General features: G+C 44.8%; 2 protein-coding genes across 2 annotated transcripts in view; one reads left to right on the forward strand and one right to left on the reverse strand.

The window, feature by feature from the left end:
- The window catches only part of nudcd1 (NudC domain containing 1), a 29,697-nt gene extending 28,815 nt beyond the window's left edge, over positions 1 to 882 (forward strand). The window contains exon 10 of the mRNA XM_084484483.1: positions 306 to 882. Within this exon, the coding sequence (XP_084340609.1) occupies positions 306 to 595 (290 nt within the window). The 3' untranslated portion in view covers positions 596 to 882. The remainder of the gene's footprint in view (positions 1 to 305) is intronic.
- A 7,527-nt stretch (positions 883 to 8,409) lies between these two features.
- Positions 8,410 to 9,931, reverse strand: trhrb (thyrotropin-releasing hormone receptor b; the record flags this gene model as incomplete). Its single annotated transcript, XM_084485113.1, has 2 exons — positions 8,410 to 8,847; positions 9,149 to 9,931. The coding sequence occupies 2 exons, from the start codon at positions 9,929 to 9,931 to the stop codon at positions 8,410 to 8,412; spliced, it is 1,221 nt and encodes a 406-aa protein (XP_084341239.1).
- Between the last annotated feature and the right edge of the window lie 14,322 nt (positions 9,932 to 24,253).

Here is a 24,253-nt window from a genome sequence, read left to right on the forward strand (position 1 = left end):
AAGGTACTGGGTTTGATCGCCGATGTCTGCATCATAGCTGTAGGCATTCTTAAACATGTCTGTCTAATCATCTCCTCTGTAATTGTGTCATGTCTGTCTAAATGTGGCACAAATCAGTCATAAAGTGATATCTATTGTTATCTTATCATGGAGCCAGCTCCTAAGATCACAGAGTAGATGTTTAGGCTTTATTTATAGTCAACCCATATCTCATCGCACTTCATTGTCATTCCTTGCTGTGATTGGTCCTTATTGGGTCACATGTTAAACCTCAAACCCCTCCTCCCTTGTGCTATCTCGCTCAGGTTACGTCCAGGCGTCGAAACGGGACAAAAAGTTCTCGACGTGCGCGCCAAACTTCTCGTACGCGGCGCTGGGCGAGTGTCTCCGCCGTGCATTCATCTACCGCCAGCCGGCGCCCGTCGACACGGTGCTCTTCAACCGCAAGCAGGGCCGCCAGGTGGGGCAGGTCGCCAAGCAACAGGTGGCCAGCCTGGACTCGGCCGCCCCGGTGCTGGGCTTCAGGGCCTCCAACGAGAGACTGTTCGTCCTGACGGAAAAAAACCTCTTTGTGCTCAAGGTCAACAACGACTAGGCCAAGGTCAACAACGACTAGGCCAAGGTCAACAGCGAGTAGGTTTGAAACACAGAGGTTGGTGACCAATCAGGAACCTCTGAACACAGGGACGATTTCCTTCCACAGGCTTCGAACCGGCTGGAGGTGGTGCCGTTTCTGTCGTTTTGTTGTCGTGTTCGGTTACTCTTTAATACTGAAAGGCATTCTGAAGAATCATCCATTCCAAAGTGATAAGGCATCCAACAGCTTTTATTGTGCTCCCCGTGTGTCTTTATGTACTGTGTCATTAAACCAAGTGTTGTAGACTGGGACAGGTCTGCTTTAACTACTTTGTTAATCTTTCCCTGTGCCGAATAACATACACACGTTTTACAAACCTGCATGGACTTGTATAGATAATTTAGCAGTCATGCATATTCCATACGTGTAACCACCATCATACGGTTATTCGTATAAAATAATAATAATGTTCATAGCTTTATAAAAAGAGACGAGACGTCGATGATGCAGTAATATCTGCAATCGTTACACCTTCTAGAACTTTCCTTTGGTGCCTCAACCAAACTCCTTCATATAATCACCCAGCTCATGGGACTATAGTCCCATGTTACATGAGTCACTATATCTCCCTGAGATGTACATCATCGCACAGCCACACCACGATGATGGTGTGCTCAAAGACAGATATCCTCCCAGGAAGCCCCTCTCTTCCACCTCGATGCGTCCGCTTTCATTTCCATTCATTTCCATGAGAAAATTGCGCTCGCACCCCAGCGCTGCTCTGTACCGGTCTGACCCCCCCAACCCCCCCCCGACGGTGGAACTCGGCCCGTGTCTGTCTTCTGTATTCAAAGTGGATTCGCGTCAGGGGAATTGCATCGTTGCCGTGGATACTCTGGACGACGGATGAGGCCGACCTGAACAAAAGCCCCGCGAAAAAGTGAAAGCTTTTCCATCATGGAACATAATGTAATTATATAGTTGTAAAATAATTGAAATTGGATGCTATTTAATTTCAGAAAGTGCTCACGTAAAATAAGATATTTTTCGATGGGGTGGGGAAAGGGGGGGGCCCACTCTGCGGTTAATGGCGACTTCTTGTAACCACCGGAGGCAATGTTTAAGGTCGATGTCTGATCGCCATGGCAACAGTGGACGGCAGTTTGCTATTGCGCTATTGAATAAAACCTGAGCACTGAGTGTCTTTAGACAGTGCATGACCGTAGGACGGACAGACTTTTTACACACACACACACACACACACACACACACACACACACACACACACACACACACACACACACACACACACACACACACACACACAATAATACATGTGTATAAAACAGAATGACACCAAGTACAGAAAGCAATAAAGGAAAGTAATGTATGAAGACAAAATTGACAAGTGACTAAACCATGTCAATATAACTTTATTAGAACCTTTAGTTTTAAAGGTTTTCAGTATTTAGTGCGGCTGTAATGTGGTTCTATAGAAACATACTAAAGGTCTGCCCACAAACTAAGAAACTGAAAACTCTGCTTTCTACAGTACCTTGACCTTTGGCATTTGTGAACCGTATTATTTAAAGGTCTTGCATGTATTGTAACTGTATTGAAAAGATTCAAATTCGAATTTATGAACTCGCAGACACTTAAGTGCCCTTCCATTCAGAGACTGCAACTAAAGTTCCGGTGATTTCCTCGGTGGCCCTGGATGAATGCAGCCCCCTTAACGTCACATATTTATCCTCCGTGTGTTGGACCAGAAGTGTGCAGGGAGAGTGATTACGAGTACAGGCGGAGGCCGTGGGAGTGTGCTCTCCGCACCAAAAGCTCCGGAGCCCTGGGTGTTCTGATCGTAAACCCTGATTTGCCAGGTCGTATATTTTAAAAAGCAGCACTAATGCTGTTGACCTTTGCGCTGTCGTCTGTGCAGGCCTTAAGGGGTTGGTGTGTTTACAAAGCTGAGCTAAGGATAGATCGTCCTAAGATATCCGTCGCTGGTGTTGCATGTGTGTTTAGGGTGAAGCGTGGATCTCTGTGCTGTATTCTGTATCGTTAAATGGTGTGCATAATTGCAGGACGAAAAAAAAAGCTGCTCGCAGCGATGTTTGGTGTTTTCATTCATTCAAGTCATTGTACATTACTGGAAAACCACTGGGTCACACCTGGGTTTAGATTCAACTATTTTATTAGCATTAGTGTTCACTTTGCACGAGACACACTTTAGAGAGAGTCAATATAACGGACATCCTTATAGGGCCAGCGAGTTGGCAATAAGGCATGTGATTTGTAAACGGATTGCAGGGGCCAGTCAATACCACTCGCGCCACACTCAGACCCCTCTGTTTGGGGGCCAACCTTTGGGAGGTAATTGGCTTTTCCTGCTCCAAGACATGCCTTCGGTGGGCCGTAATTGCTCTTGTCTTTTCTGAGGACATTGTTTTGCTTAGGGGAAATCTAGTTTTCCCCTCTCTCGCAGTCCCTTATTCAATTACCCTCGGTCCGATTGAATGGGTGTGTGTTTTGGGTAAGGCTTCTCTGTGTTTTCGCTCCAATGTGGTTGGGATTACCTGTCAAGTCTTGCTGATGTTTCTCTCTCCTCGGACGAGGGCGTTTTGTGTGCTGATGACGCCGAGCCCATGCAGTGCGCTGGGCTGTTTTTCCCAGGATAACACACGACAGCTCTTGCTTACGCTCGTAGTAAGTAGCTTAGAGCCCGGCTTCGTGAACACTGCCTTCAGGCGAGTGTGCCTGTGTCGTTACAAATGAAAAATGTCCTTTTAACGGATTTACCGATTTATTCAAGTATGTAATCCATCAATTTGCCTGCGATGGAAGTCGTAAAACCCCAGTTATTTATCCATTCCCCAGGAACCACAGTGCAATCTCTTTCCCTTGTTTGTAATTTTGTTATCACCAACACTACTCTTACCCGCTTGTAATCAAACACTGTGAACCCCACCGCACCCCCTCAGCCTGTGATGAGATCTCATCACAGCATACAGCTGCAGGAAGCTCTCACAGCATGGCCTGTCTGTTTAGCCCCCGGGCCCATTTCCATATTTTGTCGTTAGGCAGACAGTTTCATCCTCTCAACCTTTTGGACAGAAGCCACCTCCACGCTCACCTGGAAATCCCAGCCAGCTTCTCTCACTGTCTCCACACAAACCAGTGGCCTCACACAGACGGGCATTACTGCTCCATTTACAACAACAAAGCAAGCTTGTGAGGCTTGTTTGACACCCAGGGTTATTGAGAGAATAATTTGATCTTTGTGTCATTCAGCATGAGCCTTGCTCTGTATAGCAGACTTGTGGCCACTCGTCCAGTGGTTCATGTTGTTGTAGTAGTAAAACATGTTGTTGATGCAGATTAGGCAGTATGTCAGAGGTGTGTGTTACGGGTGACCTGAAGATATAGTACAGACCTGATACAGTCTGCGGCAGGAGCGTCAAAGTCCTTTAATAAATTCACCGGGATGCCATTAGAGATACTCTCTGTTCAGATGAAAGATTATATTTCCCCCCAAATTGGATTATGAGTAAGTCAGGCTTGAGTGCTCGCTGTGACCGGGACGACGATCTCAAATGAAATGCTAATGACTTTACTTTGAACATTCCTGTGCACCAATCTCTCATCCTCAGATCATCGCATGTTTTGCTCTTGCTCAGATTCAACCATGTACGGTTTTCTCATCCACCATTCAATGAAGCATTCGCTCCTGCACCGATTTTTCTCATGCAACGTCTCTCATGCAGATTCACTCATTCGCACATATGCAGATTCCTACATGCAGATTCCTTCATGCACACATCCTCTCATGCACACATCCTCATGCACATTCTCTCGTGCACACATCCTCACGCTCACATCCTCATGCACACTCGTGCACACATTCTCTCATGCACACATTTTCTCATGCACACATCCTCGTGCACACATTCTCTCATGATCACATCCTCATGCACACATTCCCTCATGCACACTTTATCTCATGCACATAAACTTTACTTCACTCATTCCAATGATGCACAAATTCTCTCAAGCTGCACCATTGCTCATAATAAATATAATCAGCTCTGTGTGTGTGTGTGTGTGTGTGTGTGTGTGTGTGTGTGTGTATGTATGTGTGTATATATATATATATATATATATATATATATAATCTGCGGTGGACTCTGTTTCCTTGTGCTCCGTGCTTGGCAGTAATTACACTTGTGTGTGACTGTGAGCCCACTGTCATTAGGAGGAACACGAGCGCTGCTCTCTGGTCTCGGCTGCTTTTTGGTCCCGAACAGAGGCTGCCCATTGGACCGTTACTAACGAGCTTCTGGTTCTGCTCCGCCCACGTGGGGCGTGACCCCTCTGCCTCTGCCCATTAGTGGAGGAGGAGGGAAAGAGTGGAAGACAGAAACAAGAAACAAGGGAGAGGATGAAGGGTGAATAGTCGCGTACGGGACTATTATTGACAGTTTGGTGTCTTGTTCTCTGGCATATTGTTCACTTTCTTTCTGGTGTAATGCACAAAGCAATTAGAATTAGTGCTGTGAACATTCACACCAGGCATGGGGAAAATACATTTGCACCACAAGTTATACAATATATAATGTTCTTATTATGGTGCTAATTTGCTATATACCTATTGGACAAATTGTACATTTGCATACATTTGTCATTTGTAAAATGTGTCTGTACATAATAATTGCCTCCTTGACTTGGTAATTATCACAGCTGTATCTGATCATGACTCAATCAGGTTCTGCCTCTCATATCTGATCGAGGCATCTCATTGGTTTAAAATATGATGACAACGCCACACCCCTTTCAACTGTCACAGACAGATCTGCAGTAGATTTAGGCCCTGTTCCAATTATCATCCATGTGCCCTTAGCTGCAAGTCAGCTACCGAGCTGGCTAGCGTTCAAGGGATGATTTTAAGGGAGAGTACTGTTTTTTTTTTCTTCGAAGGACGCAGCCCCTGAATTGGGACACGGCCTATATCTTCGCGGAAACGTGCATAATCTAGGGTTAGGGCTCAAATCTAGGGGAAAGGAGGAGAATTGGGACAGGGCCTTAGTCTCCTACATGGTCAAGGTAACTGTCAAAACCCCTCAAAAGGATTAGAAATCAATACCGCATTACTATGGCACAGATTACATTAGTGGTCAGTGCTTGTACAAATCAATACAAATCAAATATCAGCAGTGACCACCTGACTGAATCGTCCCCACTGTACGTTTGTGAGGAGTAATGCAGAACACAATGTGTTTAGTTGAATTCAAGGTTAGGCTCAATGTAATGCAGGTCTCTGCTAAGACACGACGTTCTTCATTCGGTTTGGATATTTACGATTCCACCTCATGTTCAAGTTCTCCTTTTAGGTTCCAACGTCTCCCTGCTGTAGGTTTATTCAAACGTTTATTTAAATACTTCTGAACTTCTGAACAGGTTTTTTTTTATACGCCACTGCTGTTGGCAGACCAGTATTTACCGTTGCCAACCGCCATGCCAGAATAGAGCTAGCATTAAAACATTATTTACAGTCCACAGAGTACATGCCTGTCCATCGTGTCCACGGGATTACCTCGTAGCCCTAGCTCTGAATGGTGTGTTTAGCTGGGACTCAATACTCTGTTAACTGATTTTCCACTTCTATAGCAATAAAAGGACACCAGTTATGTCCACGATACATACATTATTTTAAAATTCAAACAAACAAATATTTTAACGGTATTTCACATAATAAAAGCCACCCATTATTTGAAATTGCATTTAAATGGAGAGAGAGACAGATAGAAAGGATAGATGGGAGGACGGAAAGAAGAAAGGACCAATATGATAGATAGGCTAGATAATAGATGATGGATGATGGAAAGACTGACGGTCAGATGGTCAAGGTTGGTAGAATGCATGGTTTTTAGCTCGCTTACGTTGCAGAAAATCCACCACTGCACACTTGCATTTTATTTGATGAGACGGCTCCGTCCACTTCTGCTGACATCAACACTTACCTAGAGACGCTTCAGGTACCTCAACCTTCTCAGGGTTGAAGAGGTCATCAACGAGTTTCCCACCTGGGATCAATGGAGTGCAATCTTATCTAACTGGTCGCTGTTTTACACTGCTTCAGTCCTGTCCTAATATATAAATATATAGAGATATCTATATAGATATAGATATCTACAGATGTAGATGTGTGTTCTACTTCACCTTGTTACCTCAGGGTGCTAAATTAAGACTTATTTGCAAGATTCTGCTATCTTCATCCTTTAAGGTGTTTTATTTGAACCAAAACCTTGGTGTGCTTTTGGCCGTTGATAAAGAGGTAATATGGACTGGTTAATTTTAAAGCATTTAATGTGAATATAATGGGTTTATAACTTTGTGGCTGTGTGGCAGCTTGTTTTGATTGACACGAGAAATCTGCACACGTTCATCTCACCATCCAACTTTAATGTTTTATTGTACAAAGTGTTTTTCAAACCGTACTGCACAACATCACATTCATCCACTTTATTGGAAGAAGTGCTCATGAAAATACAGAAACCAATAGAGCAAGCAATGTACTCACAGCCCCGACAGCACAAACCACCCACAGAACAATAACTCAATTTTTCATATTCACCCAAGGAAGGCCGACACAGAAAGACACAGGAATCAATAAGTGCCTTGCTGCTTAACAACTACAGCACGCCATTCATATCGAGTTTTGTGTCACGCTGAGAGAATATTTACAGAAATTGATCTTTTGTCAGTGTCGGCTGAGCCGGCTGTGATGTGCAACACATATCCAACATGTATAGGCCTACATAATGCATCTCTCTTTCACCTTAAGTGGGGATTGTGTAAATCTACAACGCAGCCCAGCTTCTACGATGTGTGTTTGCATGAGTCCACACACCACACGGCGCACAATACTCACACGTTTGATTTGAAAACCACTGTACTGTACAACTGTACACTGTCAATGGATGCATGGAATCTGTGCCATGGCGTTTGGACCAGAGCTGTTTTCTTATTTACTGATGTGTTTTATGTAAAACACCCTTGTGTCATTGAGAATATTCAACTATCGACCGTATTAACAGACACCAGCATGTGCGTTGTGTTGAGGTGTTTTGCAACATAAGGTTTAAACCCCCTTTGTAACTGGACAGTCATTTGAACTCAAATTATGGATTGAAGGGGAACCGAACGCTTGGCTATAGAGTTTGACTCTCAGCCGAAGGGGGTTCTGGGTTCGATCCCCTAATTTCTGCTGCCTACCTGTAGGCCTCCTAGAGCGAGACGTCCTCCGTGCTCCATAATGACACATGTCGGAATTCGCTGTAGGTCCCTTCGATTCAAAGTGTCTGCTGCATCACCCCATAGTAAAACAGTAATCATCAAACACTGCACCTAAAACCAAAAACGACTTTCTCTACATTAGTTCATCTTTTTCCTCCTCTCTCTGCGGCCTGATGCATCTTGTCCACCCTTGACCCTTGAGTGCTTCACTCCGCACCGACACGGACATCTTGTGAAGGGCCTCAGAGACGTGCTTTCAAAGTGCTGTTCACCTGAACGGAGTGACGACGACAGGGCAACATGGAGGCACGGGTATTTCAGCTCTGAAGGTCTCACGCCTGCTGCGTCCTCGAGAGGCTCAACGTCTTTGTCGGGTCGCTCTTCGCCCTTCGACAAGCACTCGCCACAAGACACTACAGACACCGTTTAAAACGAACGGGACAGTTATTGGTGATTTCCGGTAGCTGTCCCTGTTGTTTAATTTTTCCTTTCGGTTCCAGTCCATCGCCCGTAAATCCCCCCGGGCGCCGCCGCCGCCCTCAGGCGTCGGTGTAGGCGCCCTCCCCGTACACACACGTGTCGGGGGGCTGGTAGACCCCCTGGGGGTCGGGCAGCAGCAGCTCGTCGGTGACGGTCAGCTCCTCCAGCTCGGTAGTGAAGTGGTCAGTGGTGCTCTCCACGACCGACGTGTCCTTGACAGCGCTGTAGGTGAGCGCCACGCTGTACGCCGCCGGCTTGGCCGCGCCCGGCCGCCCGCAGCGGCAGATCTTGCGGAAGGCGGCGCGGAACTTCTGAGACATGGCATTGTAGATGAGGGGGTTGATGGCACTGTTGAGGTAGATGCAGCAGCGGCAGAACAGCAGGAACCAGCTGTCCAGGTAGGACTCCTCCAGGAAGGAGTTGACCACCACCAGCGTGCGGTACGGCATCCACAGGGTGGCGAACAGGATGACCACCACTGCCAGCATCTTGGTGACCTAAGAGTGGAAATTGAGGAATAAAAGAGATTTCTTTTTTATAGATGATCTGCCAGATTGTCAATCAACCAATAATAAACAGACAAAACAGACAAATACAACAGACAAATACCCCCCCCCCCCCCCACACACACACACACACACACACACACACACACACACACACACACACACACACACACACACACACACACACACACACACACACACACACACACACACACACAATTGTATGCTTATATTTAAATGCAAGAGGCCATTACGTGGATTATTATCGGCTGTTTTTCAGCGCGTTACGCACCTGTTTGCGCGAGGTCGCGGTGGAGTTGGAGTGGCGGGAGTTTTTGGCGCTGGCGCCCTTGTTGCTCGCGTTGCCGTGTCCGTTCTTGCACTTCTCGTTCACCGAAGAGGGCAGCGGGTTCATGAAGAGGATCCTCGCGATCAGTCCGTACAAGATGGCGGAGAGCATCAACGGTAACACGAAAAAGATCCCAAAATCAAAAAAGTAGATGGGCATGTAAAAGCGCCGCGGAACTTTGTAGCCACAGGTGATCACGGTGACGTTGTCGTACACAAGTTCTTGGATGTCCGACAGATAAAACCACATGATGCAGTAGAGCGAAGTGAAAACCCACACGGACAAAATTATCTTCTTGGCCCGTGATAAAGTGCACAGAAACTGGGCTTTGATGGGATGGCAGATCGCGATGTACCTCTCGATAGTGAACGCGGTGATGGAGCAGGAGGACGCGTTGATGCCCAAATACTGGAAATAGGTGATGCACAGGCATCCGTAGTGGCCGAACACCCAGCAACCGCACACACTCTCCGTGATGCTGGGCAGCCCGGCCGCCGTCAGCACCATCAGGTCCGCCACGGCCAAGCTCACCAGGTAGCAGTTGGTCGGCGTGCGCATGTGTTTGGTGGTCAGCACCACCAGCACCACCATCACGTTGCCGACCACCCCTAGGACGCATATGACGAAGAACAGCAAGATGCTGATCACCTTGTACTCGATGCCCATGTCGACCCACACCCCCAACGTGGCGTTCAGCTCCCGCGCGCTGAGGGTAAAGTTCTCCATGTCGGTGGACGGATCGACGGACGCGTTTTCAGCAGAGAGTGCCGCAGCAGCGAGGTCGGGCATTGGACCCAACCCGGTGCGCTTAAGCTTTACGCACGGCGAAAATGGGCAAAACAATCGGACGCCATGAAAGTTGATGCACAAAAAAATAAACTTTTCCTCACAAAGTCTTAAATAACTCAATTCAATAGAAAGATGTCTTCGGATATCTTTAAACGGTGGTTCTGTTGTTCAGACATGTGCGTAAAGGTGTTGCGCTCTGACGGGCTTCTTTGCAGAGCGTGAGTGGACGCGCGCTTACTCTGTCGGAGGCGTCTGGCCGTGAAGGATCGGCTGGATGCTCCTTTTAAGGCCTCTTTTTTTTACCCTCTTTCTTTTTTTCTTTTACGCATGCGAGCTTATGCGACTGTGGTCAATGGGTTTGCGTAATAAACCCGTTTTAGCGAAGCTACCTAATCATCTATCAAACCAGCTTTGGTTATTCCATGCTGTTTTAATATGCCTATATCAAATGTAAAGATGATATAAACGGTAAATATAGGTGCGTTATGTCCTATTAACTGTATATGCTTGACGGCACCCTATTGGATGAATGAGTCGCATTCATGTTTGATTTGGAACCGAATAACTTGTAAGCAAAACAGAATGATAGAAAGAGTATAGGTAAGAGCATTAGACAATGGTATTTCATCAAGCATCAATCACTTTTAACATGACTAATGATGCAAAGCTGCATTATCAGCGATGATCGACGATGGGGGTCGATTAAGGCTGCATGCGGCATGATTTAGATGACAAACAAACAGTGGGCTCCAAGAACAGCGACTGAAACCGACAGACGCTTCTTGGGAAGATATTAAATGGGTTCTATGTGCTTTGGCAATGTGATGGACCATTACTAGAGTCGTGCCTGGCCCATTCATTCGGCTCCACTATGATGTTGCTAATGCATGACTCTCTGTTGGGAAAGTCAATATTCCATTATGTAAATACAGTCCGAGAAGGGGAATTGATTGGTTGCCTCAAAAACATGAAGGCACACAAAAACCTACTGCTTTTTTTCTGCACTTAATCGACTCACATAAAAGCAACACGTGAGATTCAACTAAATTAGACTAAAACTCACTTTCTTACTTTAGGTTACTTCAACTAGGCTAATTAACTTACAAAGTCTGATAGTTGCCTATGGATTGTCATTTACTTAAAATGTACGTTCCAACATGAGTTTGTGGTCATTTAACGGTCATAAAAATGTCATCAAAATGTGGTAAAATGTTTGTATAACTTGTTATACAAATCCATGTTACAGTATAGGCCTATTCTACCAGTAGGCTATCAATGGGACCGTTTTTGTTATTTCCTGCTTTGAATCTTATGGTAGGCTACTATGGAGGTATTGACCTGCCTCAGTGCGTCCTCAGTGCGTCCCGATAACTCACAGTGCGGCCCTGTGAGTTATCGTGCTTGTTGATTCACTACCAAGTGTGGAGGTGGATTCTCTCCCCCATACCAACTGCGCACATCTCCCAAGGAACTGCGAATAGTGGCGATCATCAGTGCCAATCGACGCATTTATTTATGTTCGCCAAACTCTTGGCACGGACACGCTGTCAACAGTACGTAGGCAACCGCACAACAGGTGGACGGGGACCGAGGAGGATCATTACATAACATGCGGGCCACGACGCCCCCTCGCCTTACGCCTGTCTTTGGAAACAAAGCTGTCTTACGTGCTTTTAGGTTGGGCCCACTGGGGCGTTCCCCGTTACAGGTTACATTTCAGCCGTCAAATACAAACAAAATAACGTCATGTCCCGTTTTTGTGGTAGGCCTAATTAATCTAGAGGTGCTAGTGAATTTGTTTTCCATTGTTTACGCCAACGACAAATATTGTGCTGGTGGCAAAGATCAAGCAACGGGAGACTTCTTCCTGAGTCCGTGTGGTGGTCTACCTGGGAAATTAACACCCTCAGTGAGGATCGTTCGGTGTTCTCTGCAAGTAGCGGCACAACCCACCACGGAGGGTCGATTACATGGACGTCTGTCGCCACCTTGTGGACAAACGGCGCTACTACTAAATAAAGTGCATCGCGGATCACGGACGTATTTTAAATGAAAGCCTTCTCCCGCTAAATTTAAGACCGAACGCTACACGTCTGAATGTTTGTATGAAAAACACCGAGACAACGCCATAAAATCCCTTTAAAAAAAGTATTAGTATTTGCTACACGTGAACCTCCTAAGATGGGGCAATATGATTGGTTCGCTATCTCGGGATATTGCGCAATATCCCGAGATCTCAAACTCGGGATATTGTTTTCATCGCGTCGTCACGCTAATAAAACAAATAAATCCCAGAAAAAAAGTGTTGTTTATTTTTGGAGTGCTCAAATAAAAAAGTATTAGTATTTACTACACGTGAACCTCCTAAGATGGCGCAATATGATTGGTTCGCTATCTCGGGATAGGCCTATTGCGCAATATCCCGAGATCTCAAACTCGGGATATTGTTTTCATCGCGTCGTCACGCTAATAAAACAAATAAATCCCAGAAAAAAAGTGTTGTTTATTTTTGGAGTGCTCACGTGTAGTATATACTAAAACAATTGTTCACCTCAGGCTCCGTGAATAGTGGTAAATATATTCCCCACTATTCACTTAATTACTTAATTAGTTAATTAGCCTACCCTCGTATAAAGCCCAGTTCAGACCAAAGATTCGCGACGCAACGACTTGCAACGAGACGGTTTTGTGAACTGGTCGTCGCAAGGCGTCGCAAGGCGTTGCAAGGAGTCGCCAAAGATTGAACATGTCAAATCGCCAGGTCCAGTTTTAGAACGCAACGATGTGGCTATTTCTCTTCAGCCAATCAGGACACAGCACAGAACAATTTAGGCTTATTAAATAGGCCTACAAGTTGTAGATCCTTATCTTTGGTTCCAGAACAACGATTGTAGATAACGTTAGGCTTGAGCTGATTCATTGACATTATTTTAACGGGACCACCGTTACCGTTACACGTTAGCCGTTGTTATGGTTACATGCTGCCAGTCCGACGTGTTCCCATTCCGACAGTCCTGTGTGCGTATGCAAATTAGCCATGTGCGCCAAACAGAAGAAGGGCCCTATCTTGCGCCCGGCGCAATTTACTTTCTACACCGACGCATGTGTCGTTGCTAGTTTGCACCCGGCGCAAAGCTGATTTTCCCCCGCAGCAACCAGGCACCACTACACTTGCATGTTAAATATTATGATGTCAAAGATTATGCATACATGTGAAACTGCATAGAAATAGCGTGTGGATTGTGGAAACATTTTTTTTCCATAGGGCTGCATGAATGAACATGAATGAAGTATAGTAAGCTATGCCATGCGTTAAAATAATAATAATAATAACAATAATACATTCGAGAAAGTATATTCCAGGCTTCCAAAACAATATCTAGTTTTAGGGTAGGCCTAAATGATTGGTTAAATGATTTGGGAAAGAACAGCTGATACAGCGGTAAATTGTAGGCCTACTTTTAAATCAATGCATCTGCAAACACCGTACAGCAAACACATATGTTCTTGACGAAGACGTCGTGTACAAGCCAATTACTTTTAGGATTGATGAGTATTTGATCGTGAGAAAACATAGTTTTACCGCGAGTGAGTGTTTAAAATAATGAATGAATGCGGGTGATGCTTGGTGCGCGTGTGTGTGCACGCCCATCTGTCTAAACACACGCAAATTAAACACGTAAGTGTATGAGAAGGAAATCGAGTCAGTCGACCTGCGATAAGCAGCTGATTCTGAACGAACTCGTCTTCGAGATGGACGTGTTCTAACGCATTTTTAATCAATGAAATGTTAACACAACAGTATATATCTGACCATTTAATTTTCGGGGAATTTTAGGGGAAGCCGAGCTTCCCTTGCAGTCGAGAAGTCGCCACTACGAAAGAATGCAATGTATCCAACTAGCGGGATCTAAACAAACTAAGCTCCAGCGAATTACTACAATGCAGAAGTAGTGGAGAATGGCGAAACACAGCAACTCTAGCCTACTATCAACCAAAATAAAACTAATCGCAAACCTAAGTTAGGTTACTTTTTAGCAGGATGGAAGTGATGCTGATGGGGCTCTCAGCTGTGCCAGAGCGTTAACAGTTGCTAGGGAGACCACCTGCCGTCGCCGCCCGGTGCAGCAGTGTGAACTGCCCCGTTTTTAGAACGTCTCAGCCCGTCTCGCCGCAAGGAGTCGCAAGGAGTTGCGAATTGCAAGCAGTTGCGTCGCGAATCTTTGGTCTGAACTGGGCTTAAATGTTGACTGTGGGGGGGGGGAGGCGATCGTGATTGTTGACGGGGGGGACGGACGGACCGACGATCGGGATTGACGGGGGGACGGGGGACGCGTGTTTTTTGTTTTTTTGGCCGTGAGAAATTGGATGTGTGGCGTGTGTAAGCAGGCAAAAACGTGTGTCACACGGTGCACCGTGCAAGTTGGCAGCTCTGAAATGTATAAATCGAATTACGTGGGAGCCAGAGGGAACCAAGCTCCCAAATAGGCAACAAAGTCAAAAAACTGAGGGGGTCTCTCATATATCTGAAGGTGTCTGCCATATTTGGCATTGTAATTTAATCTTAAACAACGCTCATTATCCATCCCCGTGCGGTCTTACCTATTATTAAATAATAATTTAAAAATAATAATTATAAAAAAAAAAAATATATATATATATATATATATATAAACAGATTAAAAAAAGATATAAAAAAAAATGAAAAAAAATAATATTAAAAAAATATTTTAAAAAAATTCTGAACAAAAAATTATAATAAATTTTTTTTATAAAAAAATATATATTAAAAATATATATATAAAAAAAATTTATATAAAAAAATTTATTTAAAAAAAAATTATATAAAAAAAATTATAAAAAAAAAATTATAAATTAAAAAAATAATAATAAAAAAAATTATAAATTAAAAAAATAATAATAAAAAAAAATTGGACCTGCGCACAAATGTTTTTTTTTGGTCCTGTGCGCGCATCCTTTTTTTTGGTCCATCCTTTTTTTTGGTCCTTTTTGGTCCAGGAACAAAAAAAAAGATGCGCTCGCAGGACCAAAAAAAAAGATGTGCGCAGGACCAAAAAAAAAGATGCGCTCGCAGGACCAAAAAAAAACATTTGTGCGCAGGTCCAATTTTTTTTTAATTATTATTATTTTAATTTATAAAAAAATAAAAAAAAATTGTATTTTTTTTTCAGAATTTTTTTTTTATATCATTTTTTTTCATATAAATTTTTTTATATCATTTCTTTTATAATTATTATTATTTTTATTATTATTTAACTGTCTTCTAAATTAAGGAAATGATACAGGGAAACGAATAAACCATTACACGCCACGAGTGAACTTAATAAGTGATCGAAATACTTTTTTCAACCACCGCCTCTTTCCCTTGACATTTAGTTTTCACCTGACAAATGCGACCGATGTAATTAAGGCAACCCGGTCTCACAGGAATCCGTGAAATGAGTCAGTCTACGTGACGTATAGTAGGCTAGCCTATATTTTAATCTAACATCTTTAATGGTAAGAGACTGCACGGGGATGGATGAGTGTTGTTATAATACCGTTAGCATCTACAACTTGTATTTAATAAGCCTAAATTGTTGTGCTGTATCCTGATTGGCTGAAGAGAAATAGCCACATCGTTGCGTTCTAAAACTGGACCTGGCGATTTGACATGTTCAATCTTTGGGGACTCCTTAAAAGAGTCTCGTTGCGTCGCGAATCTTTGGTCTGAACTGGTCTTTAGACTCCAAATCAGCTGCTAGATGCTGGCAGCAACAAAATAAAACAGCGTTCAATGTTCTTTAATACATGTTTTATGTTTCAAAAATATAACCCCCCAAGGTTCAAATACTTTCCTCCACACTTACTGACTTACTATTATGTCTCACTCTGCCACTGAAACCATAAAACACCAGTATGATATCAGACAGCTGTCACGGCCCTACAATAAAACTAGTAACAGTCCTATGCCTGTTGCAGACGACACAAGTATATTTGTTTATTAGCCTATGTAAATAGGCCTACTTTCTCGTGTTAAAGCACGCAATAAATGCATAGACTCGCGCCATTACGCAGGAGCGTAACGACATGGTCGTTTATTACGTCATTGTTTAGGTCTCCCTCCACCTATGTTGTGATTTATCTACGTCACGGCAGCTCGTTTGGAATATAGAACGAATCGTTCCGTATCGGCCACGCTCGCCCATATATCTGTCAGCGTATCACTAAGCGGCGTCTTAGGGTTACACGCACACGCACGGATTCGAGCGGGCACACGCACGGAAAACCAATGTTCTCAAGGTCGGTGATTAATAAGTGCCATGGCCCGTGGCGTCCACTCTTCTCAATCAATACAGTAAAAAAAATAAAAAATAAGAGAAGCCAACCCTAATGGAAATGTGTACCCCGTTTTACAAACCCTCAAATCGTTGGTATATTCAGGATATATCTTCATCCTTTTTGGACAATAACATGTGAACATAAACCAATAACTGTATTTCTCAACGTTTGTACAAAATGAGTACATGGTGATGAACTACTGAGCTGTGGGCAACGGTCCAGCCTTCACAGTCGTGGTTATTGAGAGAGAGAGAGAGAGAGAGAGAGAGAGAGAGAGAGAGAGAGAGAGAGAGAGAGAGAGAGAGAGAGAGAGAGAGAGAGAGAGAGAGAGACCTTGACTCATTCCATCTTAGTATATGTATATCTCAAGGCAGCTGTGTAGCTCTGAGCTGCCATATAGGATAAACAGCGTCAGCCCAACAAAACACATTTCAGAAAGCACAGACCCGCACACACTCATGCACGCACACACACACACACACACACACACACACACACACACACACACACACACACACACACACACACACACACACACACACACATTTAAGCTTAGCAATAAAACATAAACATTCTTGTAGGTACACATAAACACACACAATCTTACCCACATTCTTGTGGATACACACACACACACACACACGCACAGAAGCAGGCATGCACACACACACACACACACACACACACACACACACACACATGCACAGAAGCAGGCATGCACACACATACACACACAAATAAGCTTACCCACATTCTTGCGGGTACACACACAAAAAACACATGCAAGCTTACCCGCAGTCCTTCACGCAGACACACACACACACACACACACACACACACACACACACACACACACACAGTGCGGAAGCTGTCTAACACAGCTGTATCCTTAATGTTAAGCCTCAGCAGGGGGTCCAGAGCACCCGGGCTTACACAGCACCACCATGGTTTCTGTATCAGGCTCACTGCGACTCTGCTCTACTGGCTGAGCAGCATGGGCCCCATCACCTAGCCGCCATCTTGGCTCTAAACTCTAGCTGGGAGAGGGGGACTGAATGCTGAATTCTGCATTCAGTTCCCCTCACCTAGGTCGCAATAAGAGCCAAGACGACCCCCAGGCCATGACACTCTATCCACCCATTCCTCTGGAAGAACTTTTACAAGCTGCAGGGAGTGATAGAAAAAATATGAATACATAAATACTCCAAGGTCATGATCTATGGAAGCACTGGGTGGAGACCTTGAAATGGGATGAGTTAGTGTCAAATTCAAGTCTTTAATATTCCTTCATTTCTAGAGTTCTGACAGATTTTATTCCACACAGAAGAGGCTGTGGCTGTGGGTGGTGAGTTACATTCAGAGATACCATATTTGCAAGTTCAATTCTTTTCACAAAATCCCTTAGATCATTGATGAATATGTGTGTTTTCAGTTCCATGCAGTATTCAATATGGAAAGTGTTGCTCTGTGGCTATATTGATATTGATTAGCTCAACCATATTTTCTTCCCATGAATGGTCTCCATTCATTTGTTCATGGTCATTCTCATGTATCGACTATTCTCTGCCTCCCAGCAGACGTTCCCTTTTGTTCAAATATATTCTTTAGAGACATTTCTTAGCGTTAGACACTGTTTGTGTCTGGACCTGCCTTTTTGAAAAATGTACCTCCTGCCTTCACTTCCATCTCGAAATGCTGAAATTCTTCATCCCTGCAAATGCACAGCAGAGCGTGAATATAAGCCCAAAGCCCCATAGGACTACACACCACCACCACTGAGCAAAATCTCTGAAGCTAATTATAATGGTCCACTGTGGCTCACTTTATAGCCTACAGTGTAGCGCTCACACCGGTGCTTTGACTGCTGCTAAAGCTCGCACTGTCACAGAGTCACTGTCTAACAACAGGTTTCTGTTGGCCATCATTATTGTTCTAAGGCCTGTTGCTGACTGTATTATTTCATCGGCTAACATAAGAAGCCTCAACAGGCGCTAGAGTAATAAGGCATCGCCTGCTGTCGGCACACTATGCGACTTTAATCCGTTCCTACACGACGGTGGTGGTGGTGGTGGTGGTGATTCCGGGGACTGAGTCATCCGTCTTCTTAGCCTTTCATGTGACTGTGCTGAAGAAGTTGATTCGGTCACCGGGAGGCAGGCAGCCCGCCTCGGCCCGGCGCGTGGGAGGGAGGGGTCTGCCGAGCATCGCCCTCCGCGCGCCAGAGCAGCGCGAGCAGCCTGTGACGCGGGCGGCCAGCACGAGCAGCACCAGCCACCAGCCGAGCGGGAAAAAAAAGGTAGATATGCGTTTCACAATCCGAATTAGTGTTTTATAACGATTTATTTAACAACAAGAAGGAACTTTTTTCCTCGATGTGAGTGTGTCAGTCGGATAGGACTGCAGTTGCTTGACTTATATAATAATTATATTTTGTTAGGAATATGTGTAGCAGGTGGCAGTTGTTCAAAGAAAGGATGGTCGAATGGCTATTTAGAAATTCGTAGGATTGTACATAGTTCTACAACCTAATCCACTGAGTTAAGACTTGCCATTGTGGGATACAAACGCGTTGCACACGTGTAGAATTGTCTTCATGATTGAGCCAATACAGCCGCCCATCTCCCCACACCTTTATACTAGCCGACTAAAAAAAACAAGAGTAGTTTTAAAGGTTGGGCTTTAAGTGTTTGGTATTAATTAAAGATAGATACAGTTTCCTATGTTCTTTCCTTTGACAGTGACGGATGCGGTGTGATTGATGACACTCCCAAGGTTCAAATGGCGAGTCTTACAACGAGTTACTACGATCACGTGGAGAAGTGGAGCGATCTGCTGAACATGTCTCCGTTCACCAACCACCCAAGTGAGGACGAGGTCAGCGATCCGTGCGAGAAGTCGCTGTTCGGCGAGCGGCCGTACGACGCGGGGGGCGTAGAGGTGTCGTGTCGCGGTTCAGCACCACGGCCAGCGCCCGGGACGGCGCAGCGGCTCTGCCTCATCAACCACCGGGAACTTGGGAAACACAAAGCGGCGCACTGGGAGGACGAGACGGAGACGTCTTTCAACGGCCACGATCGGACACAGAGCAGTCCCGCTAGAAACGAGAACCTCGGCTTGATACAGAACTCGTCCATCCAACTCCACGAGGAAGACTACCTGGAACTTTTCATGTTGGCCGACCAAGAACTCGGCTCGGAAAAGTCGGTGGACTACGGTTTTATAACGGGCGTGCTTTGTCTGGTGACGGGTATATCTCTAGTGGGCATATCCTACGTGGTCCCGCGAGACGTGAGAGTGGACCCGGACAGCGTGTCCGCGCGGGAAATGGAGATGCTGGAGCGGGAGAACGCGAGAGTGGGGGCCCACCTGGACCGATGCGTTATAGCGGGGTTGTGTCTCCTCACTCTGGGGGGAGCGGTGCTCGCCATGCTGCTCATGGTGTCCATGTGGAGGTGGGAGTCGATGAGGAGAAAGGCGTTTGCATATTCCAAGCACGCGGCAAAGTTATACGGCTCCATCAATCTGAGAGCGGGGGGACCAACCCCACTCCGGGAATCGCCCTCTCATTTGTCACTGGATTTAGAAGCGCTTCGTTGAATTAATGCGAGAGACGAGACGCTTAAACTCCACCATAAAACCCTACCAATGGTGTCTTATTAGTGGGACGCTTGGTGAGGTACAAACCAAAATAAAAGCCCTGTAAAACTATGTGAGGAAAAACACATCGACCCAGCGCTTCGTTTGAAGATTGGCTGCGTGCAGTGACTTCACATTTTGCCAAACATGTATGGGAAAAAGGTTTTACGTTTTATTGCATGATGCATTGTGGGTCTCGAGTATGTACTTTGTACCCTTGTGGAGATGAGGATTTGATAAATGACATTGTTTTGCACATCTATGGAATACTGTATGATGTGTGTACTGTATAGGCTACTGTATTGAACATGTACAGTTCAACCATATCAACCCTTTGTGCAGGGCAAATAAAAATTTCACATTCACACACATTCCCTGCGGTTCATTGAATCATCAATCATTCTGTGGCAGTACACACACATGCTCACACACATACACACACACACACACCTTAAGTAAGAGAGATGGAGGGAAAAGGACTGATGGGAGGTAAGTGGGAGAAATGGGACGGATGAGAGAGAGAGAGCTGCAGAAAAACAACATGTCAGCTGTTTCTAAGTGTTCATGGAAAAAAATAACGATCGATGAAGACTGGACCCTCGATCAACCCTTTTCCTTCTGAGAACCTGCCTAGTCCTTCTTTTGGAAACATTGCGGTACGGCTGACAGCGACACATGCGCACACACACACACACACACACGCGGTCTAGCAGCAGAGTCGAGGTTTACCTCTGAGCCTGCATGAGCCCCAGCGCCGTGAATAAACGGCATTAGCCAAACGCTTATGTGTTCAATGAATGGGGCGGCTTAGCCAGTCGCTCACTGCCACAGAGTCCCATCATCATCATCCCCACCATCATCATCACCATACATTTTTCTTCCCACATTCCTGTGAGACGGGGGGAGGGGAAGGGCAGGTACCACAGCTATAGGTTCTGGGTTTGATTCCCCCCATATGTCCACAGTCTACCTGTAGGCATCCCAGAGCAGGGTGCTCTGTACCTGCTCCTTAACGACTCACATCAGAATTCACTGTACGTCCCGTTCTATCAAAGCATGTGCTCAACGACTAAACGGTTAAGAATAGTAGGGGATAATATCGCTGAAACGGCCAAGCTGAAACGTTGCCCGGGCCTCGCTAGGCTAATCCATCCCCATTTAATGGGGTCATTAAAACGTTGGGAGACAGCGATATTTCCAACGGTTCAAACCAGGACAGTATATGTACGGCCTGGTTGATGCTGTAGGAGAAAGGTTTGTCAAAGGACTAGTCCCTGCACGTGGGTGGGGGAAAAACATTGATTTAATTAGTGTCTATGTTTCCTCTAGCAAGAGATTCCCCCTGGACAGATCTACCCACGCATTCACACACACACACACACACACACACACACACACACACACACACACACACACACACACACACACACACACACACACACACACACACACACACACACACAAACAGGCCCACACATACACACACACACTGGCACAAACATATACCACAATCCGCAGTTGTGCCATTAGTATATCCACATCCACTTACAAGTACACACATGCACACTCCACACACACACACTTTTAGCTACGAAACCCTCCCCCCCCCCCCTTCCTCCCTTCATGAATGGGCCTACTCAGAATAATCATTAAAGGCAGCTGGCGGCAGGAAATGGAATTGGATTGGATGTGCCGGGGGTGGGGGGTGGGGGCGATTGGGGTGTTGCCAGGGGTCAAGTGCCTGGGTGTGGCAGTGTGGCTGGGGACCCCCCCCCCCCCCCCGGGGAGCGAGCGATGCTACGTTAGCGACACATCGCGTGGATGTCTGACTGCTTGTTCTCACCGGCATCTGCCAGGAATCTGCAGAGATATGCAAATGGCGTGCGGTGAGGCAACGGTTACCCAGTTACAGCCAGGAAGAATGGAAAAGGAGAGGGGAATTATGGAGAGTGCAAAAAAAGATATTTGTGTACGTGATATTTCCGTGGAACAATGCGGCTTAACGGAGCTGATCCAGGGATTACCCCCTCCTCATCTAGGCAGTGTGTCTTGAGATACAGTCTTTAGTTAATGTTTTCCTCAATAATCATTTGGGTTCCGTTAGTTGCATAGCAACAGCAGGTGGACTCAGCCACTATTTTAAGACATGAGGGGGCTGGGGAGTGGAGGGGGGGTGCACTGGGGGTTATGTTTTGTTTTTAAGCTTGGATAAAAAATGATGTGTGGAATAATCACACACAAACTTAATACTGAATCGTTGACCCATTTTGAAGTGAAATGACATAATAAGAGTATGTCTGATGAATTTGCTGCTGAGAGGATTAAGGAATTTGAATATCGTTCCACCTAAAAGGGTTCAATATGTTTATTTATACAATTACCTGATTAAGTCAGGAAGACCGTAAATCAATCACCCATCCCTTCCCCTCCCCTCACCCGGATAATGGTTTGTGAGAGGGGATAGAGGTTTAGCTCCCCCCACCGCAACCATAAAACTGCACAACTGCCATCTTGGGGTTCAGAGGGTCAAATTAACTTTTCACACAACATTTTAAACTCAAAATCCCTATTTTCGAATTGACCTACTTTACCGAGCTTCAAATAGTAAACTAGTAGGAGTGGATGGTTTACGACAAATCAATGGGGCTTTGTCAAAGTTCACTGGCGGGTTTAATGTTAATGTTAGTCAATGTAGAGTAATTTACTTTTACAGTTTTTTTACACTTTTGTCCGAAGTGCCAAACAGTGAATTCAACAAGAAGGGGGTGGGTGTACATTGGGATCCCCAGTACCTTTTGGATAGGAGTCAAAACACCCTTAGCTGCTACACTATTCCACCCTTCTTCACTTTACTTCAACTGAAAAAACCCAAGAAGAGGAGAAGAGGACATCAAATCCATGTCTTTACGTATAAGTCCGGTGCTGGTAGCCTAATCATATTTGCCTGGACTGTGGTCATAACACTATATTGTCTGCTCAAAATCGAGTAAACCAAGTTCCTTTATCGCCATCTGTGTCCTCTGAGAAAGGAGAGGATAACCATAGAAACAGAATCTGTTGCTATGGGAAATGACTTATCTGTGGTGAGGATCGCTCAGACCTTGGTTCCATTTAGATCAAACACATTGTCCTTAGAATTATAGACCATGAATGGACTGTTTCTCACCGGCACTCAGCATATGACTTCAAGCACTCCCAAGGCCCACAGCTAGCATTATGACTCTGTAGTCTATTTGGCTAAAGCTGATCTAGATTCGAAAACAATGTTTTTTACATATAAAAATCAACATAGGCCTATATGTAATTTAACTGAACATTTTACGTGTTAGTATAGACTGAGGAAAAACGGAAAGGAAGGAACAGATTGTCCGTTTTGTTAATCGTTAAACCACTGTAAATGCAAAAGCTGATTTTTCCTTTTTTATATAACATACATTACACACACGCACACACAGAAATTCCACAGAAAATGTGCAGGGCCATCTCTCTGCTTGGCCGCACTAAACGACATATAGCATGCGTTTACCAGAGGCGGGATGTGGCATAAGCAGTGGCGCTCTAGCGGTAAATGGATCATTCAGCCTGGATAACTCTTCCTCTGAGCTCAACTTGTGTATGTTGTAGGCCTATATACATTAAATATACACGCCAATGAAGACGCGCACACATCACACACACACACACACACACACACACACACACACACACACACACACACACACACACACACACACACACACACACAGCGCAGCTATGATTGTTACAGAGTCCAATTTCTGAAAATTAAATTATTTAAATCCTAATGATAGCCAATGTAGTACACACCCCTTTTACTCCAGAATATCATGTTTAATGTGTCGTTTTAGTCACTAACCAGCAGGTGGTGACCTTGCAGAAAGATTGGTCTGAAAACACTACTTTAATTGTTTTAGTTTTTCTTCTTATTTTCATTATGTCGGCATCCGTGTAGATACTCCACTGTAATAACATTTCATCGTGAAACACTGGCTGTACAAGTATTGTAGGCCTACCTATACACGGAATATAAAATAAAATAGTGTATCACTTATATTTCTCCTTATTATATTTGGCTTGTGTATATATTTTGAATGTATACGTACGGGTTAGGGTTTTTTAACGTTAGAAAAACTACGCCTAGTTAAAAAATCCTCCGTTATTTTATACAATCTACTGTCGGTACAACCTCTGCCCCCTACATCCCTGTCTGGACCGGCTCTGCTGCCTCTAGTGTTTGGTTTATTCAGACACCCTGTTAATAAA

Source organism: Micromesistius poutassou (assembly GCF_964030765.1).
Source record: "Micromesistius poutassou genome assembly, chromosome: 20".
NCBI lineage: Eukaryota > Metazoa > Chordata > Actinopteri > Gadiformes > Gadidae > Micromesistius > Micromesistius poutassou.